The sequence below is a fragment of the Hoplias malabaricus genome, chromosome 18 (assembly GCF_029633855.1).
Source record: "Hoplias malabaricus isolate fHopMal1 chromosome 18, fHopMal1.hap1, whole genome shotgun sequence".
Taxonomy (NCBI): Eukaryota; Metazoa; Chordata; class Actinopteri; order Characiformes; family Erythrinidae; genus Hoplias; species Hoplias malabaricus.
The window spans coordinates 12,249,945-12,265,131 of NC_089817.1; the positions used below are offsets into that span (position 1 = coordinate 12,249,945).

Here is a 15,187-nt window from a genome sequence, read left to right on the forward strand (position 1 = left end):
TATGTACCGCGAATACCACCACAGTGGACATGACAGTGCGCCCATGGGTGTTTAATGACCCAGTCTGTAGGTTGTCTCTTACTGTCCATCCATCAGTATTTGTGATTCGTTCCCTTGTACATCATTAAATCCACTAACTCTCCTCTCTCTAGTTTAGACGTCAGAAATTTGTGCTAGCTTTGTTTCTTTCTTATCGCCTCAGTTCTCTGATGACAGGACAACTCTGTCTGGTCCAAGGAAAGAATAGCATGCTCTTCTGTGAAGGGTCTTATCAGCCAAGTGCTGCCCCTCGTACATGAAGCCCCTGATCTGAAGCCCTGATAGGCCTCATTCAGCTGCTCTGATGAATAAACACGGCTCTTTCCTGGTATTAGCAGATCTGCACTGATAAACTACACCCATGTGAAAGATGAGCTTGTCTTGTCTTGTATTTAAGTGTGTGTGTGTGTGATCATGTCTGTGTGTAAATGCACACATGTGCATGCTCGTGGCCAGGCTAAAGGTCAGAAACTTGTCTTCCTCTGGGCAGTGTGCAAGGTCTTGGAGAGCTACAGAACCCTGTTAAAGGTCAGCTTGTTGTGACTCCTCTCTCTCTGAAAGGTTATGGCAGCGTGTGCAGGCTCCAGGACACGGGCCTCTAGCTCTCTCTCTCCCACACACACACACACACACACACACACAAAGCCAACTCTAAACTATCTTGAAGGAATCACAGTCCAGTGAATGGAATGCTGGAAAGTGTATTGGAAAGTCATTCAGAGGTCACTTGGCAAATTTGTGCCTGTAAAATGGATATTGACTTACCAGATAATAGAAATTTCCTCTATAAAAAACAAAAAACAACACTTAAAAATAACATTCACTCCAAAATGTATACAATTCATATAAACATTACTGTAAATCCTGGGGGAAAAAAGTGGATATAATTATTTTCCAGCCACTGGGAATATTAGAGAGCTGCAGAAAAGAAAGTTAAACCTCTAAATTGAACCCCTTCCATTGGTTGGGAGGGCAGTAGTAACAGTGGTCAACTTGCAGTACCACAGACCCAACCCCCTGGACTCTGAAGAACTCTAAAACCCAGAAACGTGAAATGTAGGAATACCTGACAAAAGATAACTGCAAACAAGAGGACCAGGGCAGCCTTGCCCTAAAGTGGGGGAATGCCTTGCACCCTGCAGAACCAAAACACACTATCCCAAGACTCAACCATCAATGCGCCAGAGGCAGTATAAAATCCACTTTTGCTCACCCTGGGACACAACGCTTTATGAATTGAATATGAGTTGATGGTCATGCCTTAGGATTCAACGTTGTGTGGCGTTCCCTTGCTTAAGGACAAGGCTGCTGTCTTCTTTCCTGCTGGAGTTTCTCATCACCTGTTGAGTTTCAATATTTGAAGAGTTCCACAGAGTCTGGATGACTGGGACAAACATTAAAAATACTACAAGTGTTACTTGTAGATGAATGCAGACGCTGGCAAATCGCAAGATTTAAAAAAGAAAAAGAAAAAGTTCCTGGAATATTATTTCTGAAGCCAATAAACGTCCTGCAATGTTCGCAGTGTTGTGGCACAATTCTAAAACATAATAATAACACTGAAAAAGAGCTGCACAATAATTCCTTTAATAAAAAGCTATTAATTTGGTCATGAACATTTTCATAAACCCACACAATCCCACACATAAACCCACACTGTGTTCTCAAGTGGGAAGAAAGAAAGACCTCATGGGAAAGAGAATAAAATATGGCACCTCTACGTTTTTTCCTCACAATGTGAGAAGAGAAAGTGTGAAGGAAGAACCTGTGATATTTCTGCTGCTCTTCACTTTGATTATCAGTGATTGTTTTTCTCTTAGTTCTTACGTTCTTCTCCATATGGTTATGCACACAAGTCCCTCTGGGTGTAAACACACGACAGTGCTGTGCAATTAGTGGAAGTCAAAGTGTCAAAGAACTGATAATTGACAGCGTGGGGCAACTTCTCTGTGATTTGTTCTGTAACAAAAGTGTGGAGAACTTGTGTGCAGCTGAGTGTTAAACAGGTTTAGAGTAGACTCATCAGTCATAGCCCACTAAGTGTCAAAACAATGAAGAAATGAGTACATTTACAATGGAAGACCCCCCTGATATTTGTAACACTTTAACATTATGATTAGTTATGAATCATAGTTATTTCACAGTCATTAATCCAGCTCCTCACCACTGATGGTGCTGGTTTCCAAAATCCAAGCAAAATTTGACAAAACTGAAGATGAATCACAGAAACAGCAGTGTAAACTGTTGTGGAGGACGTTGCACAGGAGATGATGGGTTAATTATATTTTGTGCAATGCCAGAAAATAAAGGCAAATGTGAAAATGGTCTTTAGTCTTTATTATATTTTTATAATGGGTTGTAATTTGAAGTTGAATCAAATAATAATGCACAGTTAGTCAAGATATCCTTAATTTAATAATGTGCTTTTGCTAAGACATATATGTCTCCCTGAGGTATGTTAAAATAGAAATTGCGACTAATATTTACAAAGGAAATGCCATATTAAGTGTGCTCTCTCTAAAGTGTTAGCTTATATTCATGTAGAACTTCAACTAAATATGTCATTTACCAGGGGTGTTTATATTTGACGGTAAGTAAGTGTTAAAATCACACTATTATCCTCGCTTATTTTCTCTGCTTCTTGCTGGTTTTTCTTGCTGTTCTCCCCTCCCTCTGCCTCTTGCTCTCTCTCTCTCTCTCTCTCTCTCTCTCTCTCTCTCTCTCTCTCTCTCTCTCTCCCTCTCTCTCTCTCCCACTGTGGAGCAGTTGTTGAGGACACAGAGGGGAGCAAAGCTAATTTTACTCAAGGAGCTGAGAAAAAGGAAGTGGGGTATAGAAAGACGGAGAAAGTTGGGGACAGCAGGTGATGGACAGGGAGGGAAGGAGAAACAGGAGAATGAAGAGAGAGAGAGAGAGAGAGAGAGAGAGAGAGAGAGAGAGATGTTAAAGGGGGCTAAGGCCCACATCAGACAGCAGTGGTCCCCAGGGGGATGCGTCTCAATCAGGCCGTCCTGGCCAGAGGGAAGGGTGGAAGGACTCACTTCACTGCTCAATTAAACAAACACTGGAACTTGCCGCTACTAATCACATCAGCACAAAGTGCCCAGTCTCCAAGGAACAGCTATACAGCTCCAGAACAAGACCCATGTTCACTCCTCACTGCTCGTTCATGCTCAGCTCTATCCAGTATGCTATAATATATTATAATAATCTATACTATGATACTACATAATGCAGTGCTGTAAAATACTATACTGTAGGACACTGCTATACTGAACAGTATGATACAATTTACCTATTTACTCTACATTGTTCTTGGGTGGCCCGGTGGCGCAGCAGGTAGTGTCGCAGTCACACAGCTCCAGGGATTTGGAGGTTGTGGGTTCAAGTCATGCTCCAGGTGACTGTCTGTGAGGAGTTTAGTGTGTTCTCCATGTGTCTGCATGGGTTTCCTCCCACAGTCTACAAACACACCCAGTGGATAGGTGACTCAGAAGTGTTCATAGGTGTAAGTGTGTGTGTTGCCCTGTGAAGGACTGGCGCCCCCTCTAGGGTGTCTTGTGCCCAATGATTTTGGGTAGGCTCTGGACCTACCGTGACCCTGAACTGGATAATCGGTTGCAGATAATGAATGAATATATTGTCCTTATTTTGGTTGTCATTATCAAACTTGTGCGTGAAAGATTGAGGCGCCTGGTGCAATCACGTTGTCTTATTTTGCTTTTTTTACCCACTATGTGGGTAATTGTGCATTCATATGTGAACACACATGTTCTACAACGGCTGTGGGCATTCACACAAGAACTGAACAGAGCAATTTGTTTGACCAGGAGTTCCCAAACTTTTGCAGATGCCTGAGATACAGAGGGAGCTGCAGGAGGCGCGAGCTGGTCACTCAGATAAATCGGCCCTCGGTTTCCTCCAGCCGAGATAGAGACGAAGCTTTTATTCCTGCCTTCAGGAGCAGTGGAGATGCAGGGCTTTTATTCTGCTCTTTTGAACAATGTCACAATAATAGGCACAGGCAAATTAGAACAGTACGTCTAATGCGGTGTATTAAGTTCGTGATCAGTCACGGACCACAAAGCATGGCCTTTAATGCCCCTGCCGTCCGCCACTCCATTATTCCATCTCTGGAGTAACTCAGTGTGATGTTTAATTGCTTTCCTCCAGCGGCTCAAAGCAACAGCAGAGTAAATTTCTACTTCATTACGACGGCCGTCCACAGCGCTGATTACTCCGGGCGGTTCTGGAGGAAGCCGAGGATCAGCGGGCCATTCTTTAAGTCTCTTAAACTGACGAGGCATAGGCCAGCAGGAGAACAGAGCAATAATGAGGTCTGACTGTATTGTACGCAATGTATGGTAGTCCTCGCTGCATGAGGGCAGTAACATACCGATAGACCATTGGGTTTAACTCTTAGAAGTTGTTTTGAGCGCTTGCCATAATAAAAGCACTCATCAGCCCAGGCAAAATGAGCAAAACATGTCAAAAGTGGTCCAAGAATTTGATAAAAATGTTTCACAAATGTGTCATGGAAATTGGGAACCCAGGAGAGAGAGTGAGTGAAAGAAAGAGAGACAAATAGTGTGTGAGAAAGAAAGAGAGGCCAAAAAAATGTGCGTGTGTTTTTGCATGTGTTAGAGAGAAAGGAGAGAGCAGAAGGAGGAGGTAGTCCTAAGGTAGAGAGAGAGAGAGAGAGAGAGAGAGAGAGAGAGAGAGAGAGCAAAAATGAGAGAGGAAGAGCAGGAGATACACACTGGCAGGCCATGCTTCACGCAAAGCTCTCATGAATAATGTATGCTGCCTACCTAGACTAACATAGATACATTTCTCCCTCTTTTTCTTCTTCCGTTTTTAACCTGCTGTTTCTGTGGAAGAACTGTAATTAGTGCTGGAGATGACCCAAACATACCACCAATCTTTAGCATCAGGCTCATTAAGTCCAGCTCATCTCCTGCTTTAGTGACAATGTGGGTGAAAACAGCTTCTGTGCTATAATCTGTGGTCCATTAGCTTCAATTCCCAAGCACCAGCATCACCTGGTTCAAATGCACCGCGACAATGCTCTAAAGTTGCCCTTTTAAGAACCTCGTAGCATGGAAACTGAATTTTACCCTCACTTTCGGTTCACAAGTATGTAGTATAATGTTGTATGATGTAGTATAAAGTAACATGATGTAGTATGATGTTATATGTAGTGTGATTTAGAATGTAGCGTGTAATGTGATACAGTATAATGTAGTTTGAATGATGTTGGATGTTGCATATAATATGGTGTGGTATCATGTATTATGACATGATCACATAGTATGTAGCATAATTAGTAATGTAGTGTGTTGATTAATGTAGTATGATATAGTATGATGCAATATGATGTAGTATCTGATATGACATAGCATGTAGTATGATGTTGTGTAGTACAAAGATGTAGCTTGTGTGATGTAGTATGGTTTAGTATGATGTAGTTTGTGTTATGTAGAATGATGTAGTATGATGTAGCTTGTGTGATGTAATGTGATGTAATATGGTTTAATATGATGTAGCTTGTGTGATGTATTATTGTTTAGTATGATGTAATTTGTGTGATGTAGTATGATGTAGTTTGTGTCATGTAGTATGATGTAGAATGTGTGATGTAGTATGATGTAGTTTGTGTAGTATGATGTAGTTTGTGTAGTATGGTGTAGTATGATGAATTTGTGTGATGTAGTATGATATAGAATGTGTGATGTAGTATGATATAGTTTGTGTAGTATGATGTAGTTTTGTGTGATGTGGTATGATGTAGTTTGTGTGATGTAATATGGTTTAATATGATGTAGCTTGTGTGATGTAGTATTGTTTAGTATGATGTAATTTGTATGATGTAGTTTTTGTAGTATGATGTAGTTTGTGTGATGTAGTATAATGCAGAATGTGTGATGTAGTATGATGCAGTTTGTGATGTAGTATGATGTACCTATTGTGAGGTAGTATGATGTAATATGGTTTAATACGCTGTAGCTTGTGTGATGATATAGTATGATGTTGTTTGTGCAATTAAATTTTGCTTCTTTCAGTAGTAATTATACCTATTAAACAACTTGTTTTGAAATAGGAATGCCCTATATAGATATATCGAATACCATATTTTCAGTATTTAAGTTATAAGGAGTGTTTCACACCAACAGACCCAATAGAGAGTTACCAATTAGAACATAGGCCATTTACGTATCAATTTCAAAAACAGCCTGATATAGAACATGTTGGAGGATGATGAGGTGAATTTTCTCTCCTTGCGAAACACACCACCACATGGACAGGCTTTTGGACAGGGGGCTGAAAGGTGAAATACACAAAGAATGGAGAACTGAGAGGTGGTTTAAAACCTTATACCCCTCCACCACATCAAAACACCTATGGCATGACTCAAAACATGACAGATGGGAGCGTAGTGCAGTCGGTCAAGGCTTTTTCAGCGCAGACCAGATGCCCTAATGCAGTCGGTTTCAACAGCACTCAGTTACAGTGTGAAACTGCGTTGGAGGCAGGTGTCATTGCAGTAGCTGTAAGGGCTGAAATCAAGGCGAGACATTCAAAAAGCCTTTTTTTAAACTCGTTGAGAAAATGTCACAGGGCAAACTTTTGTTCCCATGTGAAACCGACACCTTTGAAGAGTTTTTTTTTTTTTTTTTTGGTGTTTTGTAAAGTTACCTCAGCAACAAACGAGACTCTTTACTGCAGATTCAACGATTTCTGAGATTTGTACTGGTTTCCTCCTCCCTCCATTTCAGTTTTTGCTTTTTTACACTTGCAAACAATGATCCCCACCCTGAATGACATTCTATGGAGGAGGGCGAAGGGGGAGGGCTGAGGAACAAGGTCTCAGAAAATGAGAACATATGCAGTGAAAAACAGCAGTGAAGATGTTTATAACACGGATGACTGTATGCAGCTGGTTTGTGATCCATACTTGTTTTGCAATCACTACATGCTCCCCTCCAATAGTGTCACTGTTTCAGTAAAACCACCCACTGTATCTGTATTATATTAGGCGTATAAATAAGTATTAAAGCATTTTTGTGTAATGTATAATTGTAGTTCAGAATTTACACATTCTCCCGCTCTTCTTTCATTTTATGGGAACTGTTGCGATGTTTAAAAAAATGACAATTAAAATGTTATTTCGCAGACTAGCTCTAATCCAGAGCAACTCACAAAAGTGAATGTGTATCTTTGCTATTACAAATAGGTTAGAGTCCAAACTCCTTGATCTCAGCCGCTGCCAGAACTAGGGCCAGTGGTGATACCTAGAAGGAACAAAACATAGTAATTTCAGTGCACAGCATCTAGTCAGTGCTCATACCGAAAAAGAAAGGAGTTAAGCGCAGAATGAGTGTAATAGCAGCTGTTACGGTGTGCACTCAGATTAGTGCTCACTTAAGTGGGTCATAATGTAATGGGTCCTCAGTCTGTGTCTGAAGACGGTAAGAGAGTCCATCCTTCGGAGAGCCGGTGGAAGTTTTTTCCACCATCTGGGTGCCAGGACCAAGAAGAAACTCGAAGGGCTCAAGGAGCAGCCTGACTATTGACCATTGACATAAGGCATACGGCTTTGTAGGCAAGAACGAGAGTTTTAAACTTAATGCAGGCAGCTACAGGAAACTAGTGAAGAGAGCATAGCAGTGGAGTGATGTGGGCACTACTCAAGAGTTACCATAAAATGACAGGGTTAGGGTTGGGTGGCTGGGCCCATGATCCAAATATCCACAAAAGTCAAACTATATTTGGCACACAATGCACAAACCCTGGGATGGCCAGGAAAATCAGACAAATACATTTGAATTAATATTGAGACAAGGCTAGGCTTAGTGCACACTTCCATCATGAATCATAATATAATGATGTTAAAAAATCTGGAGTGCTCTGATTTATCATACATTGAAATCCCATGAAAGATCTTTCGTTTAAGGATCTCATGAGGAGGCTGTAAGTCTCCTCAGCTCAAACTTAAAGTTTTAGGTTGACCTGACATTTCCTGACATTCAGAACTCAAACTGTGGTCGTTTGTGGGTTTTCGCCAGCCACTCCAAACTGTGTACCCAAGACCTATAGCCAGCGTTCAGGGATGTAGGTAAATATCACCGCATTTGTTTGCAATTTACTTCAAGTTTTCCCGTTGAGCGTTGTTGCCAGGATAGTCACCATAGCTTATACACTTTGAATCAAGCTGATGCAGCTGTTTGATCTGCGGAGGTGTATGAGAGCGAGATAAAAAAAAAAAAAGCAAATGGATGCGAAATGACAAATTCAGGCCTGGTCAGCATGTTTGCTGAAGCTTGCCTTTGGAGTTGCCGGCATTAGTGTATGAGTGGATGTTAGCCTCTCTCTCTCTCTCTCTCTCTCTCTCTCTCTCTCTCTCTCTCTCTCTCTCTCTCTCTCTCTCTCTTCTTCTTCTTCTTCTGCCCATCATGTCTCTGCCTGATATTTATCATCCATCCCGACTGCTTGTTAGGCAGCGGCTGTTGCGGAGATGTTGACCCGAGGTATGAGACGCATCATTGCCACACTGTAAATACACATGGATTATTCATCTATCACTTATTCTCCAGGGTCCCCTTTATATATGCACACGTTTTCATTATCTCTCCTCTCCACGTTCCTCCCCAGCACAAGGTCATTTATTATTGGGTTGTCCAACCCCGGGGTGCTGCGCAGGATGTGGGTTGGTGAATAATTTCTGACTGCGCTAAAGCTTTACTCACTTCTCTCTTTAAGACCTGACACTCTGTGTCCCGGGGACTAGCCCTGATGGATTGTTTTTATCATTACTTAGTCGCTTAGTGGACACTCGCAGCCGGCTGCTCAATGTGCTTAGTTTTTCCGGCAGAGTTTTCTCTTTCTCTTTCACCGCTCTCTCTCTCTCTCTCTCTCTCTCTGGTGCACTACTGTATATCAGGCCAACTGCCTCGCTCAAGGGCACTTAGGAGTCAGTCAGTTCCCCACATACAACCACACCACTTCTAGGGCACAGTGCTGTCAGAAACAAATGCTAACTAAAATAGATACACACTTAGCATGACTCCAATTATAGAGCCAACAGCAACCGGAACAGGACTTTTTCTGCTACCAAAGGAAAAAAGAAAAAGACACTGAAATTGTATTGTCAAACTCACTTGGAGGTTTCGTTGGAGCCAAGTCAACACGATGAAGCTTCGGCTAGACCTGAATAATTGAATGATGAATAATTATTCATTGTCTGTAACCGCTTATCTGATTCAGAATCACTGAAATCAAATCTTGTGTTTTAATAGCTGTAGTTTGTGTCTGATGTAGTTTTGTACCATAGTGTTCCTCAGTCTGAGCAGATACTTACATTTTAACTTATTTTGATTCACTAGGGGGCGATATGCTATTTTCACATACTGGAAAGGAAAGGGAAGAAATCTAGCCATTCACTTGTGATAACAAATGAAATTTCAGAGCCCTTATCAGAGCCTGTGTTTTATATTCATTTTAAAAATGATTTAAAATAGCTGTGAGTATTAAGAGATTTTTGATCTTGCCGAAGTGGAACTGGTCCCGTTTTTTTAATGGGGCCATTTTCTATTCCTTTCCCATGGGTTAACACAGCTCTCTGGGGTTGTCACATCCTGGCCCAATCCTGTTTGTTTTCCCCGCCATGTGCTCTCTCAGCACATGGCCCTGTCTGTTATTGTTCATGTCTCCGCCTTAGTCCCGCCTTTGTTCCGCCTCCTCGTCTGTGTCTCATTTGTTACCCTGCCCTTTCATTATCTGTCTCAGGTGCGTCTCATCTGTGTTTAGTATTTAAGTCCCCTTTTGTCTTTTCCTGTTATTGGTCTTTTGTTTTGTATTGTTTGCTATGTTCCAAGTCGTGTTGTTTTGTGTTGTTTCGTGTTGTTCCCATTCCTACTCGTTTTGTTTCCAGTTCCTCGCTTGGTGTTTTCCCTCAAGTTTGTTTCTGTTTGTATTGTTATTTTGTTCTAAAATAAACGTCTGTGTTGTAGCGTGTGCGTCCGCCTCCATCAGTCCGCCCTTTCGCGTCGCCCTGACAGGGGTTCTAATAAAATGTTGGTGACATACTTGTCAGTCAAAATACTACAAGGTTTTACACTGTTCTCCTGTTGTCAAAACAACACTGTTTAGAAAAACCAGTTTGAGTACCTGCTCCTTTAAAAGATTATGAGTTACTGTTCATCCCAAATTGAGCACACAGCAGTTAGATCAGAGTTTTAGTCATTTTTACTATTTTTTTTTTTGCCAAATTTACCCCATACTCTTATCTCTCTGTGTCTGTTGTATTTGTTTTGCTCTGTTTAACTCTCTCGTTGTGCTCTCACCTACGTTCGTCCAGCCAGAGGAGGGGTGACAACTCTCAAATTAGCACAAAATCAGAACAGCTCATTATTTTTAACCTATTACCGGAAATCACATGCTTTCAAATGCCTCCTGATTCCTGTAGATGGTTTAAGATACTACTCAGTATTACTGACTCTTAGAAAATGCAAAATAAATCAGTTTTTGTTGATATTACAGGATATTGAAAAATATATTGTCGCTGTCCAATGAAAAACATGTAACATTACTAGGAATAAAATATTTTTGTACTTTGACTATTAGTGGAAATTAAGAAGGTTTTCCTTTCTCCTGTAAATTTGTCGTTTTGGAGAAACGTTTTTCATTGGACAGTGATATTATTGTGATCTGATTTTCACCATCTCACACTTTCATGTCCTGCTTATGGTAGTTGCTGTTGAAACTCATCCCTGAACCTGTGCTTCTTCTCCAAGAAGTGGAATCTTTTGAGGTTTAGTCATCAGATGAAGAGAGCATTGAAGCATCCACTTCCCTGGCCTTGTTATGTTTAGAAGTTCAAACAGCTGAATATTCCACACAGAACCTTCTCTTTAAAGCCTTATCTCTGCTATTAATGAAGTCACTTTAGAGTCGTGCAGGACGGTGACCAGGAAAATATAGACTTCTGTCCTCTACTCAGACTACTCTCATCTCATTACTGATGCAGAGCTGGAGTCCTCTCTCTCGTAGGGTCACACAGGGAGTCAAGTAGACTTGTTCTGGCTGAGCGCTCATCGAGAGAATTAAAGCCTTTGTGTGAAGCAAAGCCCTTTTGTGTGTTCACCTGATCATAACTGAGTCCACTTTGTCTCTCTCTCTGATTGTGTCCAAAGGGGCCCAAGGCCAGTTCCCCATTGTCCAGAATGTGACGGTGACAGAGGGAGGGACGGCCAACATGACCTGTCGTGTGGAACATAATGACAACACCTCCCTCCAGTGGTCAAACCCAGCACAGCAGACCCTCTTCTTCGGGGACAAGAAAGGTGAGTCGGCAGGGCACAGCCAGACACTGAGCTGGACATTGACGCTTGGAGATAGGAAACGTAGCAGACCTTTACAGAACCTTTGACCTAATGCCTTCTGAGTTTGTGGATTTGGAAGTGAAAGAGGAAGTTAGATGTGTGTAACTGTACCTAGGGAACCGTGGTAACCTTGACCTGTGAGGAATATTGCTTAGAGAACTGTTTGTGTTGGTTTAGTTCGAGGTCACTCTTCATGCGGGTGAGAACGGAAGCAAGATGCAACTCACTCACTGAAACAAAATACAAGTTCTGTGTACAGTAAATATACTTTTAGTCAATATCATTTACTGTGAAAATTACTATACATACACCCTCATTTACAAAACAACTATTAAATATCACTAGTGTACTGTTGTCTTGGTAGGTAGATAGTAAATTTTCATTTCCACCTTAAATTCAAAGTGTTTTTTTTTTTTTTTTTTTTTTTTTTTTTTTTTTTTTTTTTTTTTAAAGGCATATGATGTCCTAAATATAACTAAATTCCAGCAGTGCTCCTCAGATAACACTGCAGCCTGGTACAGCTGCCTAAAGAGCACAGCTAGCAGCCTGGTAATGAAGCACAAATTTATATTCTCATAATATATCAGTGATGGCGCAGCAGGTAGTGTCACAGTCACAAAGCTTCAGGGAGCTGGAGGTGGTGGGTTTGATTCCCGCTCTGGGTGACTGGCAGTGGCGGATGCTGGTCTTTCAAGGAGGGGAAGCTCAATTTTGTCCTACATCACAAAATGTGTTGGTTTATTTATACATAAATTCTACCCTCCGTTCCTTTTTAAGAAAATGGTCTCTGACCCTGTCGTACCAACAAGGCGTCTTTTCCAGGGACTTGACTAGTGTCCTCTCAATGGCCAGCAGAGCTAGGCTGCTTAAACGGCCTTGGCCCATGTGAAGTGTGTCTGCCTGTTCTCCCACTGATCTTTACACCAAAGGATCGCTGATGCGCTCATTTCGCTGTCAATCAAAATGGGATTCAGCCTTAGACAGATCATCCAATCATCATGCAGAAGCTGAGCGTCCGGGCCAGCCGAGGCCAGCCCACTGCCCCATAGACCCCCAGAGACGCTGAGCGTCCAATGGGCGGGACAAACCCCAGCATTTATCCAATGACTCGTCTCGTTTCGCTGCACTTTGCTGCTTCGCCACTGAACTCTGTGGATGCTCAGCGTCTACACCGTTTAAAGCACTGTGAAGCTACGGGAATGATTGAGAGGAAAGCCGCGTCTTTACCAGTGATAAGAAGCTGATTCTGAACAAAAGTTGAGCGCGTTGTAGTGCATATTTATTCAATGACATGTACACACAACAGTACATATTTGATCACTTATTTTTTGACATTTTAGGGGAAGCTGTGCATCTCTTGCAGTCTTAGAGCAATCGCCTCTGCTGTAAGGAGTTTGGTGTGTTCTCCCTGTGTCCGCGTGGGTTTCCTCCGGGGGCTTCCGGTTTCCGGATAATGTGACTGTAGGAGTGAGTGCATGAGTGAATGTATGTATGTGTCTGTGTGTCGCCCTGTGAAGGACTGGTGCCTTGCGCCCAATGATTCCAAGTAGGCTCCGGACCCACAGTGACCTCAATGAATGAATGTATCAGTCTCTTGGAAGTTTTTTCCAGAGAATAGGTCTTATATAATTAAGCAGATTTGTTATTTGAGCTATAGGCTGAAATATGGTTTGCGCACTGAACTGGGACTTCCGTGTACAGTATGATGCAGTAACCCTGCAACCATGTACTTAATGCATATGGCGTTTGATGTTGTTTTTTTATCCACACTATAGCTGCATGCTGGAAAATGGAAAATGGATTTTTGGTCACCTCTAATGATGCTGACCGATTTCTCCACGTGTCAAAACAAACCAAAATATCAGAGCATTAAACTAGCACACTTTCATCAGTCTCTCTCTCTCTCTCTCTCTCTCTCTCTCTCTCTCTCTCTCTCTCTCTCTCTCTCTCTCTCTCTCTCTCTCTCTCTCTCTTTCTCTCTCTCTCTCATTCCAGTGCTGTGCTTTCACTCGCCAAGTGTCAGCCACACAACAAAGTGGGCCAGAGGGATGATTTATGTTGGGGAACGTTAAAAGATTACGTGTGATAAACGAGGGAGGACAGCATCCTCATCCTATATCTCCGCTACTACTACCTTTAAAGCGTCTACGAGTCTGAGATTGAATCGTTGCCTTTAGAGCATTTGTAGATTTGACGATCAGATCATTGCTTTAGAGCATCTCCGGGTCTTAGATTAGACTGCCGCTTCATCTATAGTGCTCAGATTAGATCACTGTTTTATATTCCTCAGGTATCACAGTGGATCTCTGCATCTGAATAGATCTCCATTATGTGCACCACATCAGAGGTCTGGGACTCATTTAAACTTCTTGTTTGATTCACAGTCTCCAATGATACGTACTGTGTCTGATTTCTCTATCAGCACATACGATGTTTGGAGCTCTCAAAATCAACCAAATCTGATTCCTTTATTGGCATGTACTAAATGTGGTTTCTTTATTGGATTTTCCTAAGGACATGTACTAAATCTGATTTATCATCCATGTGGTGCTAAATCTGATGTATTTCTTGGTAGTACCAAATCCATTTGTGCTGCTTCTAAATCAAATGCACAGACTCTAGAATTGCCCTGCCCCCTCCTCGAAGTCTCACCAATCACAGCGCTGGACCTGTGTTTATCTGAAAGCACATAGTTGAGGTCAAACAGAGCAAAACCAACACAACCAGTGCCAGTCAAATTGTAACTATTGCAAATACAAGAACAGTGTAGAAAGACAACTGAGGGAAAATGACTAAAACGACTTCTGCTGCTCGCTCCTCCCTCCTGGGCACTCAGGTCAAAGGTCAAAGTGGCTCATTCTCATTTAAAGGAACAGGAGCTGAAACCGGCTGTTCTGAACAGGGCTGTTTAGCCAGGGGGAGAACACTGCTGTGGTGTTTGATTCCTGTGATATTTTGATGAAAGCATGTCACAGACATTCATTAAGACCCCAGAACTGGTGAAGAACATGTGCACTTTAATATCATTCACACATATATTATTTCAGTATTTCTGTCTGAAATATTGCAGTGTGTGTGTTTACAGCCCTTAGAATACCATACACTGATTATTAAATTATAGCTCTTTCAACAAATATTGATTAATTCAGATGTCAATATATGCTTCTCATATTTTTTTGAAGCTTGGTGGATTATGCTTGCTATGTAAACAAATTCAATGTGTCTGGAGTGTGTTTAATAGGCAGTTATTATATGCTCTCAGTACTGTTTGCATAGTGTCTTGCTGCATTTAGATGAAAGCCCTGCTCTCGGTGGCAGAGCTAATGTTTAATCTCACTGTGAAGCAGGACATATATCGCCACCCCTAGCTTCCCGATACTCCGTCTGCTTTGTGTCTTAATTCTGAAGGCCAGAATGAAGCCGTGGCTGTTTTTGAACTCTTCACCCTCGCCTGCAGCTTTTTCTAAAGCAGATTTAATTCATTTGGGTACTTCTGCATTCTGCACCAAGCTGCTAATACCTGCCCTGTAATTACACTCTCCCATAGTGAGGGGCTTTACTGAACGGCACCTTATGTGCATGCGTATGTGTGTGTGAAATGTCTATTGTCAAGTCGGCTGTGTTATATGGCTATGGAATTTTTAGATACTCTTTAATTAGTGAATTCAGCTTCTTCATTCCTCTTCTTTGGAGCCATCGTGATACAAGCTTTAAGCTGAGCACACACAGCTTGGGAAATGGGATAGCTGAGAATACGTCTAAGGTCA

The 15,187-nt window shown here is 41.8% G+C and overlaps 1 protein-coding gene across 3 annotated transcripts in view; it reads left to right on the forward strand.

Annotated features, from left to right (window-relative positions):
• cadm2a (cell adhesion molecule 2a) overlaps positions 1–15,187 on the forward strand; it is a 419,313-nt gene that overhangs the window by 324,938 nt on the left and 79,188 nt on the right. For all 3 annotated transcript variants that reach the window (XM_066650677.1, XM_066650678.1, XM_066650679.1), the window contains exon 2: positions 11,232–11,381. In XM_066650677.1, coding sequence (XP_066506774.1) covers positions 11,232–11,381 — 150 coding nt within the window. The remainder of the gene's footprint in view (positions 1–11,231; positions 11,382–15,187) is intronic.